The sequence below is a fragment of the Pelobates fuscus genome, chromosome 6 (assembly GCF_036172605.1).
Source record: "Pelobates fuscus isolate aPelFus1 chromosome 6, aPelFus1.pri, whole genome shotgun sequence".
Taxonomy (NCBI): Eukaryota; Metazoa; Chordata; class Amphibia; order Anura; family Pelobatidae; genus Pelobates; species Pelobates fuscus.
In genome coordinates this window covers 302,962,298-302,984,759 of record NC_086322.1, presented here as the reverse complement: position 1 = coordinate 302,984,759, position 22,462 = coordinate 302,962,298, and the positions used below count along the sequence as shown (strand labels likewise).

At 48.3% G+C, this 22,462-nt stretch overlaps 1 protein-coding gene across 1 annotated transcript in view; it reads right to left on the bottom strand.

Annotated features, from left to right (window-relative positions):
- PCMTD2 (protein-L-isoaspartate (D-aspartate) O-methyltransferase domain containing 2) overlaps positions 1 to 22,462 on the bottom strand; it is a 39,977-nt gene that overhangs the window by 15,234 nt on the left and 2,281 nt on the right. The window contains exons 2-3 of the mRNA XM_063459668.1: positions 19,133 to 19,464; positions 18,395 to 18,497 (exon numbers count right to left, since the gene is read on the bottom strand). Of these exons, the coding sequence (XP_063315738.1) occupies positions 18,395 to 18,497; positions 19,133 to 19,464 (435 nt within the window). The remainder of the gene's footprint in view (positions 1 to 18,394; positions 18,498 to 19,132; positions 19,465 to 22,462) is intronic.

Genomic DNA, 22,462 nt, shown 5'->3' with positions numbered 1-22,462 from the left:
GGGGCACGTAATATAAAACAAGGGGTTACAAAGAACAAACCTGGGGGAAGGGCACGGAATATAAAACAAGGGGTTACAAAGAACAAACCTGGGGGAGGGGCACGTAATATAAAACAAGGGGTTACAAAGAAGAAACCTGGGGGAGAGGCACGGAATATAAAACAAGGGGTTACAAAGAACAAACCTGGGGGAAGGGCACGTAATATAAAACAAGGGGTTACAAAGAACAAACCTGGGGGAGGGGCACATAATATAAAACAAGGGGTTACAAAGATCAAACCTGGGGGAAGGGCACGGAATATAAAACAAGGGGTTACAAAGATCAAACCTGGGGGAGGGCACGGAATATAAAACAAGGGGTTACAAAGAAGAAACCTGGGGGAAGGGCACGGAATATAAAACAAGGGGTTACAAAGAACAAACCTGGGGGAAGGGCACGGAATATAAAACAAGGGGTTACAAAGAAGAAACCTGGGGGAAGGGCACGTAATATAAAACAAGGGGTTACAAAGAACAAACCTGGGGAAGGGCACGTAATATAAAACAAGTGGTTACAAAGATCAAACCTGGGGGAGGGGCACGTAATATAAAACAAGGGGTTACAAAGAACAAACCTGGGGGAAGGGCACGTAATATAAAACAAGGGGTTACAAAGAACAAACCTGGGGGAAGGGCACGTAATATAAAACAAGGGGTTACAAAGAACAAACCTGGGGGAGGGGCACATAATATAAAACAAGGGGTTACAAAGATCAAACCTGGGGGAAGGGCACGGAATATAAAACAAGGGGTTACAAAGAACAAACCTGGGGGAAGGGCACGTAATATAAAACAAGGGGTTACAAAGATCAAACCTGGGGGAAGGGCACGTAATATAAAACAAGGGGTTACAAAGAACAAACCTGGGGGAAGGGCACGTAATATAAAACAAGGGGTTACAAAGAACAAACCTGGGGGAGGGGCACATAATATAAAACAAGGGGTTACAAAGATCAAACCTGGGGGAAGGGCACGGAATATAAAACAAGGGGTTACAAAGATCAAACCTGGGGGAAGGGCACGTAATATAAAACAAGGGGTTACAAAGATCAAACCTGGGGGAAGGGCACGGAATATAAAACAAGGGGTTACAAAGATCAAACCTGGGGGAAGGGCACGTAATATAAAACAAGGGGTTACAAAGAACAAACCTGGGGGAAGGGCACGTAATATAAAACAAGGGGTTACAAAGAACAAACCTGGGGGAGGGGCACGTAATATAAAACAAGGGGTTACAAAGAACAAACCTGGGGGAAGGGCACGCAATATAAAACAAGGGGTTACAAAAATCAAACCTGGGGGAAGGGCACGTAATATAAAACAAGGGGTTACAAAAATCAAACCTGGGGGAGGGGCACGTAATATAAAACAAGGGGTTACAAAGAACAAACCTGGGGGAAGGGCACGGAATATAAAACAAGGGGTTACAAAAATCAAACCTGGGGGAAGGGCACGTAATATAAAACAAGGGGTTACAAAGAACAAACCTGGGGAAGGGCACGTAATATAAAACAAGGGGTTACAAAAATCAAACCTGGGGGAGGGGCACGTAATATAAAACAAGGGGTTACAAAGAACAAACCTGGGGGAGGGGCACGGAATATAAAACAAGGGGTTACAAAGAACAAACCTGGGGGAGAGGCACGGAATATAAAACAAGGGGTTACAAAGAACAAACCTGGGGGAGGGGCACGTAATATAAAACAAGGGGTTACAAAGAACAAACCTGGGGGAAGGGCACGTAATATAAAACAAGGGGTTACAAAGAACAAACCTGGGGGAGGGGCACGTAATATAAAACAAGGGGTTACAAAGATCAAACCTGGGGGAGGGGCACGTAATATAAAACAAGGGGTTACAAAGAACAAACCTGGGGGAAGGGCACGTAATATAAAACAAGGGGTTACAAAGAACAAACCTGGGGGAGGGGCACGTAATATAAAACAAGGGGTTACAAAGATCAAACCTGGGGGAGGGGCACGGAATATAAAACAAGGGGTTACAAAGATCAAACCTGGGGGAGGGGCACGGAATATAAAACAAGGGGTTACAAAGAACAAACCTGGGGGAAGGGCACGTAATATAAAACAAGGGGTTACAAAGAACAAACCTGGGGGAAGGGCACGTAATATAAAACAAGGGGTTACAAAGAACAAACCTGGGGGAGGGGCACATAATATAAAACAAGGGGTTACAAAGATCAAACCTGGGGGAAGGGCACGGAATATAAAACAAGGGGTTACAAAGATCAAACCTGGGGGAGGGCATGTAATATAAAACAAGGGGTTACAAAGATCAAACCTGGGGGAGGGGCACGTAATATAAAACAAGGGGTTACAAAGAACAAACCTGGGGGAAGGGCACGGAATATAAAACAAGGGGTTACAAAGAACAAACCTGGGGGAGGGGCACATAATATAAAACAAGGGGTTACAAAGATCAAACCTGGGGGAAGGGCACGTAATATAAAACAAGGGGTTACAAAGAACAAACCTGGGGAAGGGCACGGAATATAAAACAAGGGGTTACAAAGAACAAACCTGGGGGAGGGGCACATAATATAAAACAAGGGGTTACAAAGATCAAACCTGGGGGAAGGGCACGGAATATAAAACAAGGGGTTACAAAGAACAAACCTGGGGGAAGGGCACGTAATATAAAACAAGGGGTTACAAAGAACAAACCTGGGGGAGGGGCACATAATATAAAACAAGGGGTTACAAAGATCAAACCTGGGGGAAGGGCACGGAATATAAAACAAGGGGTTACAAAGATCAAACCTGGGGGAAGGGCACGTAATATAAAACAAGGGGTTACAAAGATCAAACCTGGGGGAAGGGCACGGAATATAAAACAAGGGGTTACAAAGATCAAACCTGGGGGAAGGGCACGTAATATAAAACAAGGGGTTACAAAGAACAAACCTGGGGGAGGGGCACGTAATATAAAACAAGGGGTTACAAAGAACAAACCTGGGGGAAGGGCACGTAATATAAAACAAGGGGTTACAAAAATCAAACCTGGGGGAAGGGCACGTAATATAAAACAAGGGGTTACAAAGAACAAACCTGGGGAAGGGCACGTAATATAAAACAAGGGGTTACAAAAATCAAACCTGGGGGAGGGGCACGTAATATAAAACAAGGGGTTACAAAGAACAAACCTGGGGGAAGGGCACGGAATATAAAACAAGGGGTTACAAAAATCAAACCTGGGGGAAGGGCACGTAATATAAAACAAGGGGTTACAAAGAACAAACCTGGGGAAGGGCACGTAATATAAAACAAGGGGTTACAAAAATCAAACCTGGGGGAGGGGCACGTAATATAAAACAAGGGGTTACAAAGAACAAACCTGGGGGAGGGGCACGGAATATAAAACAAGGGGTTACAAAGAACAAACCTGGGGGAGAGGCACGGAATATAAAACAAGGGGTTACAAAGAACAAACCTGGGGGAGGGGCACGTAATATAAAACAAGGGGTTACAAAGAACAAACCTGGGGGAAGGGCACGTAATATAAAACAAGGGGTTACAAAGAACAAACCTGGGGGAGGGGCACGTAATATAAAACAAGGGGTTACAAAGATCAAACCTGGGGGAGGGGCACGTAATATAAAACAAGGGGTTACAAAGAACAAACCTGGGGGAAGGGCACGTAATATAAAACAAGGGGTTACAAAGAACAAACCTGGGGGAGGGGCACGTAATATAAAACAAGGGGTTACAAAGATCAAACCTGGGGGAGGGGCACGTAATATAAAACAAGGGGTTACAAAGATCAAACCTGGGGGAGGGGCACGGAATATAAAACAAGGGGTTACAAAGAACAAACCTGGGGGAAGGGCACGTAATATAAAACAAGGGGTTACAAAGAACAAATCTGGGGGAAGGGCACGTAATATAAAACAAGGGATTACAAAGATCAAACCTGGGGGAGGGGCACGTAATATAAAACAAGGGGTTACAAAGATCAAACCTGGGGGAGGGGCACGGAATATAAAACAAGGGGTTACAAAGAACAAACCTGGGGGAAGGGCACGGAATATAAAACAAGGGGTTACAAAGATCAAACCTGGGGGAAGGGCACGTAATATAAAACAAGGGGTTACAAAGATCAAACCTGGGGGAGGGGCACGTAATATAAAACAAGGGGTTACAAAGATCAAACCTGGGGGAGGGGCACGGAATATAAAACAAGGGGTTACAAAGAACAAACCTGGGGGAAGGGCACGTAATATAAAACAAGGGGTTACAAAGAACAAACCTGGGGGAAGGGCACGGAATATAAAACAAGGGGTTACAAAGAACAAACCTGGGGGAAGGGCACGGAATATAAAACAAGGGGTTACAAAGATCAAACCTGGGGGAAGGGCACGGAATATAAAACAAGGGGTTACAAAGATCAAACCTGGGGGAAGGGCACGTAATATAAAACAAGGGGTTACAAAGAACAAACCTGGGGGAGGGGCACGGAATATAAAACAAGGGGTTACAAAGATCAAACCTGGGGGAGGGGCACGGAATATAAAACAAGGGGTTACAAAAATCAAACCTGGGGGAAGGGCACGTAATATAAAACAAGGGGTTACAAAGAACAAACCTGGGGGAGGGGCACGTAATATAAAACAAGGGGTTACAAAAATCAAACCTGGGGGAGGGGCACGGAATATAAAACAAGGGGTTACAAAGAACAAACCTGGGGGAAGGGCACGTAATATAAAACAAGGGGTTACAAAGAACAAACCTGGGGGAGGGGCACGGAATATAAAACAAGGGGTTACAAAGATCAAACCTGGGGGAAGGGCACGGAATATAAAACAAGGGGTTACAAAGAACAAACCTGGGGGAGGGGCACGTAATATAAAACAAGGGGTTACAAAGATCAAACCTGGGGGAAGGGCACGTAATATAAAACAAGGGGTTACAAAGAACAAACCTGGGGGAGGGGCACGGAATATAAAACAAGGGGTTACAAAGATCAAACCTGGGGGAGGGGCACGGAATATAAAACAAGGGGTTACAAAAATCAAACCTGGGGGAAGGGCACGTAATATAAAACAAGGGGTTACAAAGAACAAACCTGGGGGAGGGGCACGTAATATAAAACAAGGGGTTACAAAGATCAAACCTGGGGGAGGGGCACGTAATATAAAACAAGGGGTTACAAAGAACAAACCTGGGGGAAGGGCACGTAATATAAAACAAGGGGTTACAAAGAACAAACCTGGGGGAGGGGCACGTAATATAAAACAAGGGGTTACAAAGATCAAACCTGGGGGAGGGGCACGTAATATAAAACAAGGGGTTACAAAGATCAAACCTGGGGGAGGGGCACGGAATATAAAACAAGGGGTTACAAAGAACAAACCTGGGGGAAGGGCACGTAATATAAAACAAGGGGTTACAAAGAACAAACCTGGGGGAAGGGCACGTAATATAAAACAAGGGGTTACAAAGATCAAACCTGGGGGAGGGGCACGTAATATAAAACAAGGGGTTACAAAGATCAAACCTGGGGGAGGGGCACGGAATATAAAACAAGGGGTTACAAAGAACAAACCTGGGGGAAGGGCACGGAATATAAAACAAGGGGTTACAAAGATCAAACCTGGGGGAAGGGCACGTAATATAAAACAAGGGGTTACAAAGATCAAACCTGGGGGAGGGGCACGTAATATAAAACAAGGGGTTACAAAGATCAAACCTGGGGGAGGGGCACGGAATATAAAACAAGGGGTTACAAAGAACAAACCTGGGGGAAGGGCACGTAATATAAAACAAGGGGTTACAAAGAACAAACCTGGGGGAAGGGCACGGAATATAAAACAAGGGGTTACAAAGAACAAACCTGGGGGAAGGGCACGGAATATAAAACAAGGGGTTACAAAGATCAAACCTGGGGGAAGGGCACGGAATATAAAACAAGGGGTTACAAAGATCAAACCTGGGGGAAGGGCACGTAATATAAAACAAGGGGTTACAAAGAACAAACCTGGGGGAGGGGCACGGAATATAAAACAAGGGGTTACAAAGATCAAACCTGGGGGAGGGGCACGGAATATAAAACAAGGGGTTACAAAAATCAAACCTGGGGGAAGGGCACGTAATATAAAACAAGGGGTTACAAAGAACAAACCTGGGGGAGGGGCACGTAATATAAAACAAGGGGTTACAAAAATCAAACCTGGGGGAGGGGCACGGAATATAAAACAAGGGGTTACAAAAATCAAACCTGGGGGAAGGGCACGTAATATAAAACAAGGGGTTACAAAGAACAAACCTGGGGGAGGGGCACGTAATATAAAACAAGGGGTTACAAAAATCAAACCTGGGGGAGGGGCACGGAATATAAAACAAGGGGTTACAAAAATCAAACCTGGGGGAGGGGCACGGAATATAAAACAAGGGGTTACAAAGAACAAACCTGGGGGAAGGGCACGTAATATAAAACAAGGGGTTACAAAGAACAAACCTGGGGGAGGGGCACGGAATATAAAACAAGGGGTTACAAAGATCAAACCTGGGGGAGGGGCACGGAATATAAAACAAGGGGTTACAAAGAACAAACCTGGGGGAGGGGCACGGAATATAAAACAAGGGGTTACAAAAATCAAACCTGGGGGAGGGGCACGGAATATAAAACAAGGGGTTACAAAGAACAAACCTGGGGGAAGGGCACGTAATATAAAACAAGGGGTTACAAAGAACAAACCTGGGGGAGGGGCACGGAATATAAAACAAGGGGTTACAAAGATCAAACCTGGGGGAGGGGCACGTAATATAAAACAAGGGGTTACAAAGATCAAACCTGGGGGAGGGGCACGGAATATAAAACAAGGGGTTACAAAGATCAAACCTGGGGGAGGGGCACGGAATATAAAACAAGGGGTTACAAAGAACAAACCTGGGGGAGGGGCACGTAATATAAAACAAGGGGTTACAAAGAACAAACCTGGGGGAAGGGCACGTAATATAAAACAAGGGGTTACAAAGAAGAAACCTGGGGGAGAGGCACGTAATATAAAACAAGGGGTTACAAAGAACAAACCTGGGGGAAGGGCACGTAATATAAAACAAGGGGTTACAAAGAACAAACCTGGGGGAGAGGCACGGAATATAAAACAAGGGGTTACAAAGAACAAACCTGGGGGAGGGGCACGGAATATAAAACAAGGGGTTACAAAGAACAAACCTTGGGGAGGGGCACGGAATATAAAACAAGGGGTTACAAAGAACAAACCTTGGGGAGAGGCACGGAATATAAAACAAGGGGTTACAAAGAACAAACCTGGGGGAAGGGCACGGAATATAAAACAAGGGGTTACAAAGAACAAACCTGGGGGAAGAGCACATAATATAAAACAAGGGGTTACAAAGAACAAACCTGGGGGAAGGGCACGGAATATAAAACAAGGGGTTACAAAGATCAAACCTGGGGGAAGGGCACGGAATATAAAACAAGGGGTTACAAAAATCAAACCTGGGGGAGGGGCACGGAATATAAAACAAGGGGTTACAAAGATCAAACCTGGGGGAGGGGCACGGAATATAAAACAAGGGGTTACAAAGAACAAACCTGGGGGAGGGGCACGGAATATAAAACAAGGGGTTACAAAGAACAAACCTGGGGGAAGGGCACGGAATATAAAACAAGGGGTTACAAAGAACAAACCTGGGGGAAGGGCACGTAATATAAAACAAGGGGTTACAAAGAACAAACCTGGGGGAAGGGCACGTAATATAAAACAAGGGGTTACAAAGAACAAACCTGGGGGAAGGGCACGTAATATAAAACAAGGGGTTACAAAGAACAAACCTGGGGGAAGGGCACGTAATATAAAACAAGGGGTTACAAAGAACAAACCTGGGGGAGGGGCACGTAATATAAAACAAGGGGTTACAAAGAAGAAACCTGGGGGAGGGGCACGGAATATAAAACAAGGGGTTACAAAGAACAAACCTGGGGGAGGGGCACGTAATATAAAACAAGGGGTTACAAAGAACAAACCTGGGGGAGGGGCACGGAATATAAAACAAGGGGTTACAAAGAAGAAACCTGGGGGAGGGGCACGGAATATAAAACAAGGGGTTACAAAGAACAAACCTGGGGGAGGGGCACGGAATATAAAACAAGGGGTTACAAAAATCAAACCTGGGGGAGGGGCACGGAATATAAAACAAGGGGTTACAAAGATCAAACCTGGGGGAGGGGCACGGAATATAAAACAAGGGGTTACAAAGATCAAACCTGGGGGAAGGGCACGGAATATAAAACAAGGGGTTACAAAGAACAAACCTGGGGGAGGGGCACGGAATATAAAACAAGGGGTTACAAAGAACAAACCTGGGGGAAGGGCACGGAATATAAAACAAGGGGTTACAAAGAACAAACCTGGGGGAAGAGCACATAATATAAAACAAGGGGTTACAAAGAACAAACCTGGGGGAAGAGCACATAATATAAAACAAGGGGTTACAAAGAACAAACCTGGGGGAGGGGCACGGAATATAAAACAAGGGGTTACAAAGAACAAACCTGGGGGAAGGGCACGTAATATAAAACAAGGGGTTACAAAGAACAAACCTGGGGGAGGGGCACGTAATATAAAACAAGGGGTTACAAAGAACAAACCTGGGGGAGGGGCACGTAATATAAAACAAGGGGTTACAAAGAACAAACCTGGGGGAAGGGCACGGAATATAAAACAAGGGGTTACAAAGATCAAACCTGGGGGAGGGGCACGTAATATAAAACAAGGGGTTACAAAGAACAAACATGGGGGAGGGGCACGTAATATAAAACAAGGGGTTACAAAGAACAAACCTGGGGGAGGGGCACGGAATATAAAACAAGGGGTTACAAAGATCAAACCTGGGGGAGGGGCACGTAATATAAAACAAGGGGTTACAAAGAACAAACCTGGGGGAGGGGCACGGAATATAAAACAAGGGGTTACAAAGAACAAACCTGGGGGAGGGGCACGTAATATAAAACAAGGGGTTACAAAGATCAAACCTGGGGGAGGGGCACGGAATATAAAACAAGGGGTTACAAAGAACAAACCTGGGGGAGGGGCACGGAATATAAAACAAGGGGTTACAAAGAACAAACCTGGGGGAAGGGCACGGAATATAAAACAAGGGGTTACAAAGAACAAACCTGGGGGAAGGGCACGGAATATAAAACAAGGGGTTACAAAGAACAAACCTGGGGGAAGGGCACGGAATTTAAAACAAGGGGTTACAAAGATCAAACCTGGGGGAGGGGCACGGAATATAAAACAAGGGGTTACAAAGATCAAACCTGGGGGAGGGGCACGGAATATAAAACAAGGGGTTACAAAGATCAAACCTGGGGGAGGGGCACGGAATATAAAACAAGGGGTTACAAAGAACAAACCTGGGGGAAGGGCACGTAATATAAAACAAGGGGTTACAAAGAACAAACCTGGGGGAGGGGCACGGAATATAAAACAAGGGGTTACAAAGAACAAACCTGGGGGAGGGGCACGGAATATAAAACAAGGGGTTACAAAGAACAAACCTGGGGGAGGGGCACGGAATATAAAACAAGGGGTTACAAAAATCAAACCTGGGGAGGGGCACGGAATATAAAACAAGGGGTTACAAAAATCAAACCTGGGGGAGGGGCACGGAATATAAAACAAGGGGTTACAAAGAACAAACCTGGGGGAGGGGCACGGAATATAAAACAAGGGGTTACAAAAATCAAACCTGGGGAGGGGCACGTAATATAAAACAAGGGGTTACAAAGAACAAACCTGGGGGAGGGGCACGTAATATAAAACAAGGGGTTACAAAGAACAAACCTGGGGGAGGGGCACGTAATATAAAACAAGGGGTTACAAAGAACAAACCTGGGGGAGGGGCACGGAATATAAAACAAGGGGTTACAAAAATCAAACCTGGGGGAGGGGCACGTAATATAAAACAAGGGGTTACAAAGAACAAACCTGGGGGAAGGGCACGTAATATAAAACAAGGGGTTACAAAGAAGAAACCTGGGGAGGGGCACGGAATATAAAACAAGGGGTTACAAAAATCAAACCTGGGGGAAGGGCACGGAATATAAAACAAGGGGTTACAAAGAACAAACCTGGGGGAGGGGCACGGAATATAAAACAAGGGGTTACAAAGAACAAACCTGGGGGAGGGGCACGGAATATAAAACAAGGGGTTACAAAGAACAAACCTGGGGGAGGGGCACATAATATAAAACAAGGGGTTACAAAGAACAAACCTGGGGGAGGGGCACGGAATATAAAACAAGGGGTTACAAAGAACAAACCTGGGGGAAGGGCACGGAATATAAAACAAGGGGTTACAAAGAACAAACCTGGGGGAGGGGCACGGAATATAAAACAAGGGGTTACAAAAATCAAACCTGGGGAGGGGCACGGAATATAAAACAAGGGGTTACAAAAATCAAACCTGGGGGAGGGGCACGGAATATAAAACAAGGGGTTACAAAGAACAAACCTGGGGGAGGGGCACGGAATATAAAACAAGGGGTTACAAAAATCAAACCTGGGGGAGGGGCACGTAATATAAAACAAGGGGTTACAAAGAACAAACCTGGGGAGGGGCACGGAATATAAAACAAGGGGTTACAAAGAACAAACCTGGGGGAGGGGCACGTAATATAAAACAAGGGGTTACAAAAATCAAACCTGGGGGAGGGGCACGTAATATAAAACAAGGGGTTACAAAGATCAAACCTGGGGGAGGGGCACGGAATATAAAACAAGGGGTTACAAAGAACAAACCTGGGGGAAGGGCACGGAATATAAAACAAGGGGTTACAAAGAACAAACCTGGGGGAAGAGCACATAATATAAAACAAGGGGTTACAAAGAACAAACCTGGGGGAAGGGCACGGAATATAAAACAAGGGGTTACAAAGATCAAACCTGGGGGAAGGGCACGGAATATAAAACAAGGGGTTACAAAAATCAAACCTGGGGGAGGGGCACGGAATATAAAACAAGGGGTTACAAAGATCAAACCTGGGGGAGGGGCACGGAATATAAAACAAGGGGTTACAAAGAACAAACCTGGGGGAGGGGCACGGAATATAAAACAAGGGGTTACAAAGAACAAACCTGGGGGAAGGGCACGGAATATAAAACAAGGGGTTACAAAGAACAAACCTGGGGGAAGGGCACGTAATATAAAACAAGGGGTTACAAAGAACAAACCTGGGGGAAGGGCACGTAATATAAAACAAGGGGTTACAAAGAACAAACCTGGGGGAAGGGCACGTAATATAAAACAAGGGGTTACAAAGAACAAACCTGGGGGAAGGGTACGTAATATAAAACAAGGGGTTACAAAGAACAAACCTGGGGGAGGGGCACGTAATATAAAACAAGGGGTTACAAAGAAGAAACCTGGGGGAGGGGCACGGAATATAAAACAAGGGGTTACAAAGAACAAACCTGGGGGAGGGGCACGTAATATAAAACAAGGGGTTACAAAGAACAAACCTGGGGGAGGGGCACGGAATATAAAACAAGGGGTTACAAAGAAGAAACCTGGGGGAGGGGCACGGAATATAAAACAAGGGGTTACAAAGAACAAACCTGGGGGAGGGGCACGGAATATAAAACAAGGGGTTACAAAAATCAAACCTGGGGGAGGGGCACGGAATATAAAACAAGGGGTTACAAAGATCAAACCTGGGGGAGGGGCACGGAATATAAAACAAGGGGTTACAAAGATCAAACCTGGGGGAAGGGCACGGAATATAAAACAAGGGGTTACAAAGAACAAACCTGGGGGAGGGGCACGGAATATAAAACAAGGGGTTACAAAGAACAAACCTGGGGGAAGGGCACGGAATATAAAACAAGGGGTTACAAAGAACAAACCTGGGGGAGGGGCACGGAATATAAAACAAGGGGTTACAAAGAACAAACCTGGGGGAAGAGCACATAATATAAAACAAGGGGTTACAAAGAACAAACCTGGGGGAGGGGCACGTAATATAAAACAAGGGGTTACAAAGAACAAACCTGGGGGAGGGGCACGGAATATAAAACAAGGGGTTACAAAGAACAAACCTGGGGGAAGAGCACATAATATAAAACAAGGGGTTACAAAGAACAAACCTGGGGGAAGGGCACGTAATATAAAACAAGGGGTTACAAAGAACAAACCTGGGGGAGGGGCACGGAATATAAAACAAGGGGTTACAAAGAACAAACCTGGGGGAAGAGCACATAATATAAAACAAGGGGTTACAAAGAACAAACCTGGGGGAAGGGCACGTAATATAAAACAAGGGGTTACAAAGAACAAACCTGGGGGAGGGGCACGGAATATAAAACAAGGGGTTACAAAGAACAAACCTGGGGGAAGGGCACGTAATATAAAACAAGGGGTTACAAAGAACAAACCTGGGGGAGGGGCACGTAATATAAAACAAGGGGTTACAAAGAACAAACCTGGGGGAGGGGCACGTAATATAAAACAAGGGGTTACAAAGAACAAACCTGGGGGAAGGGCACGGAATATAAAACAAGGGGTTACAAAGATCAAACCTGGGGGAGGGGCACGTAATATAAAACAAGGGGTTACAAAGAACAAACCTGGGGGAGGGGCACGTAATATAAAACAAGGGGTTACAAAGAACAAACCTGGGGGAGGGGCACGGAATATAAAACAAGGGGTTACAAAGATCAAACCTGGGGGAGGGGCACGTAATATAAAACAAGGGGTTACAAAGAACAAACCTGGGGGAGGGGCACGGAATATAAAACAAGGGGTTACAAAGAACAAACCTGGGGGAGGGGCACGTAATATAAAACAAGGGGTTACAAAGATCAAACCTGGGGGAGGGGCACGGAATATAAAACAAGGGGTTACAAAGAACAAACCTGGGGGAGGGGCACGGAATATAAAACAAGGGGTTACAAAGAACAAACCTGGGGGAAGGGCACGGAATATAAAACAAGGGGTTACAAAGAACAAACCTGGGGGAAGGGCACGGAATATAAAACAAGGGGTTACAAAGAACAAACCTGGGGGAAGGGCACGGAATTTAAAACAAGGGGTTACAAAGATCAAACCTGGGGGAGGGGCACGGAATATAAAACAAGGGGTTACAAAGATCAAACCTGGGGGAGGGGCACGGAATATAAAACAAGGGGTTACAAAGATCAAACCTGGGGGAGGGGCACGGAATATAAAACAAGGGGTTACAAAGAACAAACCTGGGGGAAGGGCACGTAATATAAAACAAGGGGTTACAAAGAACAAACCTGGGGGAGGGGCACGGAATATAAAACAAGGGGTTACAAAGAACAAACCTGGGGGAGGGGCACGGAATATAAAACAAGGGGTTACAAAGAACAAACCTGGGGGAGGGGCACGGAATATAAAACAAGGGGTTACAAAAATCAAACCTGGGGAGGGGCACGGAATATAAAACAAGGGGTTACAAAAATCAAACCTGGGGGAGGGGCACGGAATATAAAACAAGGGGTTACAAAGAACAAACCTGGGGGAGGGGCACGGAATATAAAACAAGGGGTTACAAAAATCAAACCTGGGGAGGGGCACGTAATATAAAACAAGGGGTTACAAAGAACAAACCTGGGGGAGGGGCACGTAATATAAAACAAGGGGTTACAAAGAACAAACCTGGGGGAGGGGCACGTAATATAAAACAAGGGGTTACAAAGAACAAACCTGGGGGAGGGGCACGGAATATAAAACAAGGGGTTACAAAAATCAAACCTGGGGGAGGGGCACGTAATATAAAACAAGGGGTTACAAAGAACAAACCTGGGGGAAGGGCACGTAATATAAAACAAGGGGTTACAAAGAAGAAATCTGGGGAGGGGCACGGAATATAAAACAAGGGGTTACAAAAATCAAACCTGGGGGAAGGGCACGGAATATAAAACAAGGGGTTACAAAGAACAAACCTGGGGGAGGGGCACGGAATATAAAACAAGGGGTTACAAAGAACAAACCTGGGGGAGGGGCACGGAATATAAAACAAGGGGTTACAAAGAACAAACCTGGGGGAGGGGCACATAATATAAAACAAGGGGTTACAAAGAACAAACCTGGGGGAGGGGCACGGAATATAAAACAAGGGGTTACAAAGAACAAACCTGGGGGAAGGGCACGGAATATAAAACAAGGGGTTACAAAGAACAAACCTGGGGGAGGGGCACGGAATATAAAACAAGGGGTTACAAAAATCAAACCTGGGGAGGGGCACGGAATATAAAACAAGGGGTTACAAAAATCAAACCTGGGGGAGGGGCACGGAATATAAAACAAGGGGTTACAAAGAACAAACCTGGGGGAGGGGCACGGAATATAAAACAAGGGGTTACAAAAATCAAACCTGGGGGAGGGGCACGTAATATAAAACAAGGGGTTACAAAGAACAAACCTGGGGAGGGGCACGGAATATAAAACAAGGGGTTACAAAGAACAAACCTGGGGGAGGGGCACGTAATATAAAACAAGGGGTTACAAAAATCAAACCTGGGGGAGGGGCACGTAATATAAAACAAGGGGTTACAAAGATCAAACCTGGGGGAGGGGCACGGAATATAAAACAAGGGGTTACAAAGAACAAACCTGGGGGAGAGGCACGGAATATAAAACAAGGGGTTACAAAGAACAAACCTGGGGGAAGGGCACGGAATATAAAACAAGGGGTTACAAAGAACAAACCTGGGGGAGAGGCACGGAATATAAAACAAGGGGTTACAAAGAACAAACCTGGGGGAGGGGCACGGAATATAAAACAAGGGGTTACAAAGAACAAACCTGGGGGAGAGGCACGGAATATAAAACAAGGGGTTACAAAGAACAAACCTGGGGGAAGGGCACGGAATATAAAACAAGGGGTTACAAAGATCAAACCTGGGGGAAGGGCACGGAATATAAAACAAGGGGTTACAAAGATCAAACCTGGGGGAAGGGCACGGAATATAAAACAAGGGGTTACAAAGAACAAACCTGGGGGAGGGGCACGGAATATAAAACAAGGGGTTACAAAGATCAAACCTGGGGGAGGGGCACGTAATATAAAACAAGGGGTTACAAAGAACAAACCTGGGGGAAGGGCACGTAATATAAAACAAGGGGTTACAAAGATCAAACCTGGGGGAAGGGCACGGAATATAAAACAAGGGGTTACAAAGATCAAACCTGGGGGAGGGGCACGGAATATAAAACAAGGGGTTACAAAGAACAAACCTGGGGGAGGGGCACGGAATATAAAACAAGGGGTTACAAAGAACAAACCTGGGGGAAGGGCACGGAATATAAAACAAGGGGTTACAAAGAACAAACCTGGGGGAGGGGCACGGAATATAAAACAAGGGGTTACAAAGAACAAACCTGGGGGAGGGGCACGGAATATAAAACAAGGGGTTACAAAGAACAAACCTGGGGGAGGGGCACGGAATATAAAACAAGGGGTTACAAAGAACAAACCTGGGGGAGGGGCACGGAATATAAAACAAGGGGTTACAAAGAACAAACCTGGGGGAGGGGCACGGAATATAAAACAAGGGGTTACAAAGAACAAACCTGGGGGAGGGGCACGGAATATAAAACAAGGGGTTACAAAAATCAAACCTGGGGGAGGGGCACGGAATATAAAACCAGGGGTTAAAAAGAACAAACCTGGGGGAGGGGCACGGAATATAAAACAAGGGGTTACAAAGAACAAACCTGGGGGAAGGGCACGGAATATAAAACAAGGGGTTACAAAGAACAAACCTGGGGGAGGGGCACGTAATATAAAACAAGGGGTTACAAAGAACAAACCTGGGGGAGGGGCACGGAATATAAAACAAGGGGTTACAAAGAACAAACCTGGGGGAGGGGCACGGAATATAAAACAAGGGGTTACAAAGATCAAACCTGGGGGAGGGGCACGGAATATAAAACAAGGGGTTACAAAGATCAAACCTGGGGGAGGGGCACGGAATATAAAACAAGGGGTTACAAAGAACAAACCTGGGGGAGGGGCACGGAATATAAAAGAAGGGGTTACAAAGAACAAACCTGGGGGAGGGGCACGTAATATAAAACAAGGGGTTACAAAGAACAAACCTGGGGGAAGGGCACGTAATATAAAACAAGGGGTTACAAAGAAGAAACCTGGGGGAAGGGCACGGAATATAAAACAAGGGGTTACAAAGAAGAAACCTGGGGGAGGGGCACGTAATATAAAACAAGGGGTTACAAAGAACAAACCTGGGGGAAGGGCACGTAATATAAAACAAGGGGTTACAAAGAACAAACCTGGGGGAAGAGCACATAATATAAAACAAGGGGTTACAAAGAACAAACCTGGGGGAAGGGCACGGAATATAAAACAAGGGGTTACAAAGATCAAACCTGGGGGAAGGGCACGGAATATAAAACAAGGGGTTACAAAGATCAAACCTGGGGGAGGGGCACGTAATATAAAACAAGGGGTTACAAAGAACAAACCTGGGGAAGGGCACGGAATATAAAACAAGGGGTTACAAAGAACAAACCTGGGGGAGGGGCACGTAATATAAAACAAGGGGTTACAAAGATCAAACCTGGGGGAGGGGCACGGAATATAAAACAAGGGGTTACAAAGAACAAACCTGGGGGAAGGGCACGTAATATAAAACAAGGGGTTACAAAGATCAAACCTGGGGGAGGGGCACGTAATATAAAACAAGGGGTTACAAAGAACAAACCTGGGGGAGGGGCACGGAATATAAAACAAGGGGTTACAAAAATCAAACCTGGGGGAAGGGCACGTAATATAAAACAAGGGGTTACAAAGAACAAACCTGGGGGAAGGGCACGTAATATAAAACAAGGGGTTACAAAGAACAAACCTGGGGGAAGGGCACGTAATATAAAACAAGGGGTTACAAAGATCAAACCTGGGGGAGGGGCACGTAATATAAAACAAGGGGTTACAAAGAACAAACCTGGGGGAGGGGCACGGAATATAAAACAAGGGGTTACAAAAATCAAACCTGGGGGAAGGGCACGTAATATAAAACAAGGGGTTACAAAGAACAAACCTGGGGGAGGGGCACGGAATATAAAACAAGGGGTTACAAAGAACAAACCTGGGGGAAGGGCACGGAATATAAAACAAGGGGTTACATAGGTTAATGCTACAAATGTTGTTCGATAACAACTAACGTGGTCTTTGCTAGTGTCAGGCTACAATGTACAGCCTATTCTCATTGTTTGGCTTCACTTGTATTTTGAAGAGGCCCTGAAGTAACTGCAATTCTTTTAATTTTTTTACTATTGTTATATCCCCCCCCTCTGTTTACTATTGTAACAGTCCTGGCACCAAAACAACTATAGCACTATAGAGGTAATGATGCTCGGAGCTGGGGGTCTGACGCTGCAGGACTTGGCTCACTGGCTGAGAGTGATCCCCCGATGCAGCATGGCAAGGTTTAGCTGAAGAGGAACTAACAGAATTCCCACATGCTACAGTGTTCCTCTATCTAGCTCTAAAGAGGTCCCACCTTAGAGCAAAAAATAAAATAAAAAAAAGTCTTACTTTATTCCAATGCCGAGGCTCCCTCTGTACTGCTCACCTCTTCTCCCCCGCTGACATCACAGAGGAGGCCCTGCCTCTTCTGTGAAGGTCCAATCCAATATTTAAAATAGAGAGCATTGGGGACCTAATGCCCATGTGCAGTGAGTGCCACACGGGATTCAAACGATCACATAGGGAATTCTGCACTGTGTGTCAATGTTAACTCTGTTTTACACTGAGGGATTAAGGGGACAGGGACACTGCACCTAGACCACTTTAATGAGATGTAATGGTCTGGGTGACTATAGTGTCTGTTTAATATATATGAGCTTAGCACTTACTACCATCCTGTATATTAAAAACCTAAAAAAATAAATAAAAAAAAAAGTTACCTTATGTTAACATTTTAGAGGGGACTCGTATATAGAAAATCAGTGTAGCGATGATTCTAATTAGTCCCACACTTCCCCTCATTTACAGCAATGTGGCCAGATGAAATATAAATCGTATAATATATCTGAATAATAAACTTCCTGGAGAGGTTACGGTCTGAGCCTCTCTATAAAGAGGATAGACAGATCAATACAAGCTGTGCGCAAGCACAATATCTACAAAAATAATAAAGGCAGCTTAAAACGGAGCCTGACAGCTCTGAGAGGTTGCTTTACTGCTTTTACCAACCATTACAGTTATAAGATTCTCTTATTGATGAGGTTGGGTGCATTGTATTCTCTGCGCCATCATGCAAAGTTAGACAGACTCTTAATGACTTGTTTGGTGCCCCCTGAACCTCAGGGGTTAATCTTACTTGTCAAAGCTGTCACTGGTGCGTACAAACTGATCGAGTTTTTGCTTTGCGTATTCGATAACATCAGCATGCAGCTCCACTCCGTGATTAATGCCAAACGGTCCTGTTCACAGAGACAGACTAACATCAGGCGCATACAACACACTGGGGCTGTGAAACCAACAGCTGGTCAAAGCTACACATCTGTTAGAACGTTTCTCACACATGAAAGCAAAGTAAAACCAAAAAACCCAAATAAAACATGTAAACATTATCATACTGTAAGGAATAATATAGATTATTTTACATACACTTGTCTGTGTGTTTTATTTGTCCACATATTTAAAACAGTTACCCTTGAAAGAGAGTCATCATTTCTTACAATACCGGTGGGTTTCAGTAGGTTGGAGAGAAGCCATTTTACAAACATCCCATTTCCTCTTGCATAATCTACACGTTCCCATTGTGTTCACGTATAAAGTATATCTATAGGTAGTAGTGGAGGACCCACCATGTGTCTAAACATTGCTCTACTTTTAACATTTTACCCCAGAAATGCTCTTTAACAATGGACATGATATGTCAGCATGATGATTATAACTCCAAGGTGTATTCTGGAATTTCATGGAGTCAAACTGTGCAAGATACGTTATCAAAACGTAATGGGGAAAGTTGCCCCTAAGCTACACTTGGAAAAAATTTCATAGAACATTAAAAGAATTGGGGGCAACATCATATGTTCCCAGTGAACTAACTCACCCAGGATAAGTCCCACCATGGTGCTGAGATAACCAGTCCCGCTGCCCAGGTTCAGGAATGAGAGCCCAGGGTGCAAGTCGAGGGCTTCCATAACCTCGGAGTAGATGCAGGGTGCAGACAGGTGGATATTACCATGTTTCCAGGCTAAGTCTTTGTAAGCATTTTCTTTAAACTCATCCAAGTAATAATCTGCACGGTCAATGGCTCGAAAAGCTTGTTCCACCACATCTGACCGAATGTATTGGGCCTCCTTAAGGTTATCAATTAGCTCATCATTGTCTTCTCCTGCACTCACAGCTCCTCCCATTGCGGCAAGAGTTGTGGCCCAGGTGCTAAAAAACAGATGTAAAAAAAAAAAAAAAAGTATTAAATAAATCAATCAGCACATTTCAGAAATGTACTGATTAATGCACTAATACAACAGGCAGCTGGAGCTGATACAAAAGAAAGCTACTACCAATTCTATTCACCACTCCTGGGATTGAGGAGCTGTTGGTCAGCATGTAGGGAGGATGACGAGGAGGGCCAGCGCTCCCCAACGCTGGGAGGAGGGCCAGCGCTCCCCAACGCTGGGAGGAGGGCCAGCGCTCCCCAACGCTGGGAGGAGGGCCAGCGCTCCCCAACGCTGGGAGGAGGGCCAGCGCTCCCCAACGCTGGGAGGAGGGCCAGCGCTCCCCAACGCTGGGAGGAGGGCCAGCGCTCCCCAACGCTGGGAGGAGGGCCAGCGCTCCCCAACGCTGGGAGGAGGGCCAGCGCTCCCCTGGTTGGGGTTGGAGGGGTGGGTTGCTCCCCCTGGTTGGGGTTGGAGGGGGCGGGTTGCTCCCCCTGGTTGGGGTTGGAGGGGGCGGGTTGCTCCCCCTGGTTGGGGTTGGAGGGGGCGGGTTGCTCCCCCTGGTTGGGGTTGGAGGGGGCGGGTTGCTCCCCCTGGTTGGGGTTGGAGGGGGCGGGTTGCTCCCCCTGGTTGGGGTTGGAGGGGGCGGGTTGCTCCCCCTGGTTGGGGTTGGAGGGGGCGGGTTGCTCCCCCTGGTTGGGGTTGGAGGGGGCGGGTTGCTCCCCCTGGTTGGGGTTGGAGGGGGCGGGTTGCTCCCCCTGGTTGGGGTTGGAGGGGGCGGGTTGCTCCCCCTGGTTGGGGTTGGAGGGGGCGGGTTGCTCCCCCTGGTTGGGGTTGGAGGGGGCGGGTTGCTCCCCCTGGTTGGGGTTGGAGGGGGCGGGTTGCTCCCCCTGGTTGGGGTTGGAGGGGGCGGGTTGCTCCCCCTGGTTGGGGTTGGAGGGGGCGGGTTGCTCCCCCTGGTTGGGGTTGGAGGGGGCGGGTTGCTCCCCCTGGTTGGGGTTGGAGGGGGCGGGTTGCTCCCCCTGGTTGGGGTTGGAGGGGGCGGGTTGCTCCCCCTGGTTGGGGTTGGAGGGGGCGGGTTGCTCCCCCTGGTTGGGGTTGGAGGGGGCGGGTTGCTCCCCCTGGTTGGGGTTGGAGGGGGCGGGTTGCTCCCCCTGGTTGGGGTTGGAGGGGGCGGGTTGCTCCCCCTGGTTGGGGTTGGAGGGGGCGGGTTGCTCCCCCTGGTTGGGGTTGGAGGGGGCGGGTTGCTCCCCCTGGTTGGGGTTGGAGGGGGCGGGTTGCTCCCCCTGGTTGGGGTTGGAGGGGGCGGGTTGCTCCCCCTGGTTGGGGTTGGAGGGGGCGGGTTGCTCCCCCTGGTTGGGGTTGGAGGGGGCGGGTTGCTCCCCCTGGTTGGGGTTGGAGGGGGCGGGTTGCTCCCCCTGGTTGGGGTTGGAGGGGGCGGGTTGCTCCCCCTGGTTGGGGTTGGAGGGGGCGGGTTGCTCCCCCTGGTTGGGGTTGGAGGGGGCGGGTTGCTCCCCCTGGTTGGGGTTGGAGGGGGCGGGTTGCTCCCCCTGGTTGGGGTTGGAGGGGGCGGGTTGCTCCCCCTGGTTGGGGTTGGAGGGGGCGGGTTGCTCCCCCTGGTTGGGGTTGGAGGGGGCGGGTTGCTCCCCCTGGTTGGGGTTGGAGGGGGCGGGTTGCTCCCCCTGGTTGGGGTTGGAGGGGGCGGGTTGCTCCCCCTGGTTGGGGTTGGAGGGGGTGGGTTGCTCCCCCTGGTTGGGGTTGGAGGGGGTGGGTTGCTCCCCCTGGTTGGGGTTGGAGGGGGTGGGTTGCTCCCCCTGGTTGGGGTTGGAGGGGGTGGGTTGCTCCCCCTGGTTGGGGGGGGGATTGCTCCCCCTGGTTGGGGGGGGGGGGATTGCTCCCCCTGGTTGGGGGGGGGGGATTGCTCCCCCTGGTTGGGGGGGGGATTGCTCCCCCTGGTTGGGGGGGGGATTGCTCCCCCTGGTTGGGGGGGGGATTGCTCCCCCTGGTTGGGGGGGGGGGGATTGCTCCCCCTGGTTGGGGGGGGGGGATTGCTCCCCCTGGTTGGGGGGGGGATTGCTCCCCCTGGTTGGGGGGGGGATTGCTCCCCCTGGTTGGGGGGGGGGATTGCTCCCCCTGGTTGGGGGGGGGACTGCTCCCCCTGGTTGGGGGGGGGATTGCTCCCCCTGGTTGGGGGGGGGGATTGCTCCCCCTGGTTGGGGGGGGGGGATTGCTCCCCCTGGTTGGGGGGGGGGATTGCTCCCCCTGGTTGGGGGGGGGGATTGCTCCCCCTGGTTGGGGGGGGGGGATTGCTCCCCCTGGTTGGGGGGGGGATTGCTCCCCCTGGTTGGGGGGGGGGGGGGATTGCTCCCCCTGGTTGGGGGGGGGGGATTGCTCCCCCTGGTTGGGGTTGGGGGGTTGCTCCCCCTGGTTGGGGTTAGAGGGGGGATTGCTCCCCCTGGTTGGGGTTAGAGGGGGGATTGCTCCCCCTGGTTGGGGTTAGAGGGGGGATTGCTCCCCCTGGTTGGGGTTAGAGGGGGGATTGCTCCCCCTGGTTGGGGTTAGAGGGGGGATTGCTCCCCCTGGTTGGGGTTAGAGGGGGGATTGCTCCCCCTGGTTGGGGTTAGAGGGGGGATTGCTCCCCCTGGTTGGGGTTAGAGGGGGGATTGCTCCCCCTGGTTGGGGTTAGAGGGGGGATTGCTCCCCCTGGTTGGGGTTAGAGGGGGGGATTGCTCCCCCTGGTTGGGGTTAGAGGGGGGGGATTGCTCCCCCTGGTTGGGGTTAGAGGGGGGGGATTGCTCCCCCTGGTTGGGGTTAGAGGGGGGGGATTGCTCCCCCTGGTTGGGGTTAGAGGGGGGGGGATTGCTCCCCCTGGTTGGGGTTAGAGGGGGGGGATTGCTCCCCCTGGTTGGGGTTAGAGGGGGGGGATTGCTCCCCCTGGTTGGGGTTAGAGGGGGGGGATTGCTCCCCCTGGTTGGGGTTAGGGGGTTCAGTAATGTCTC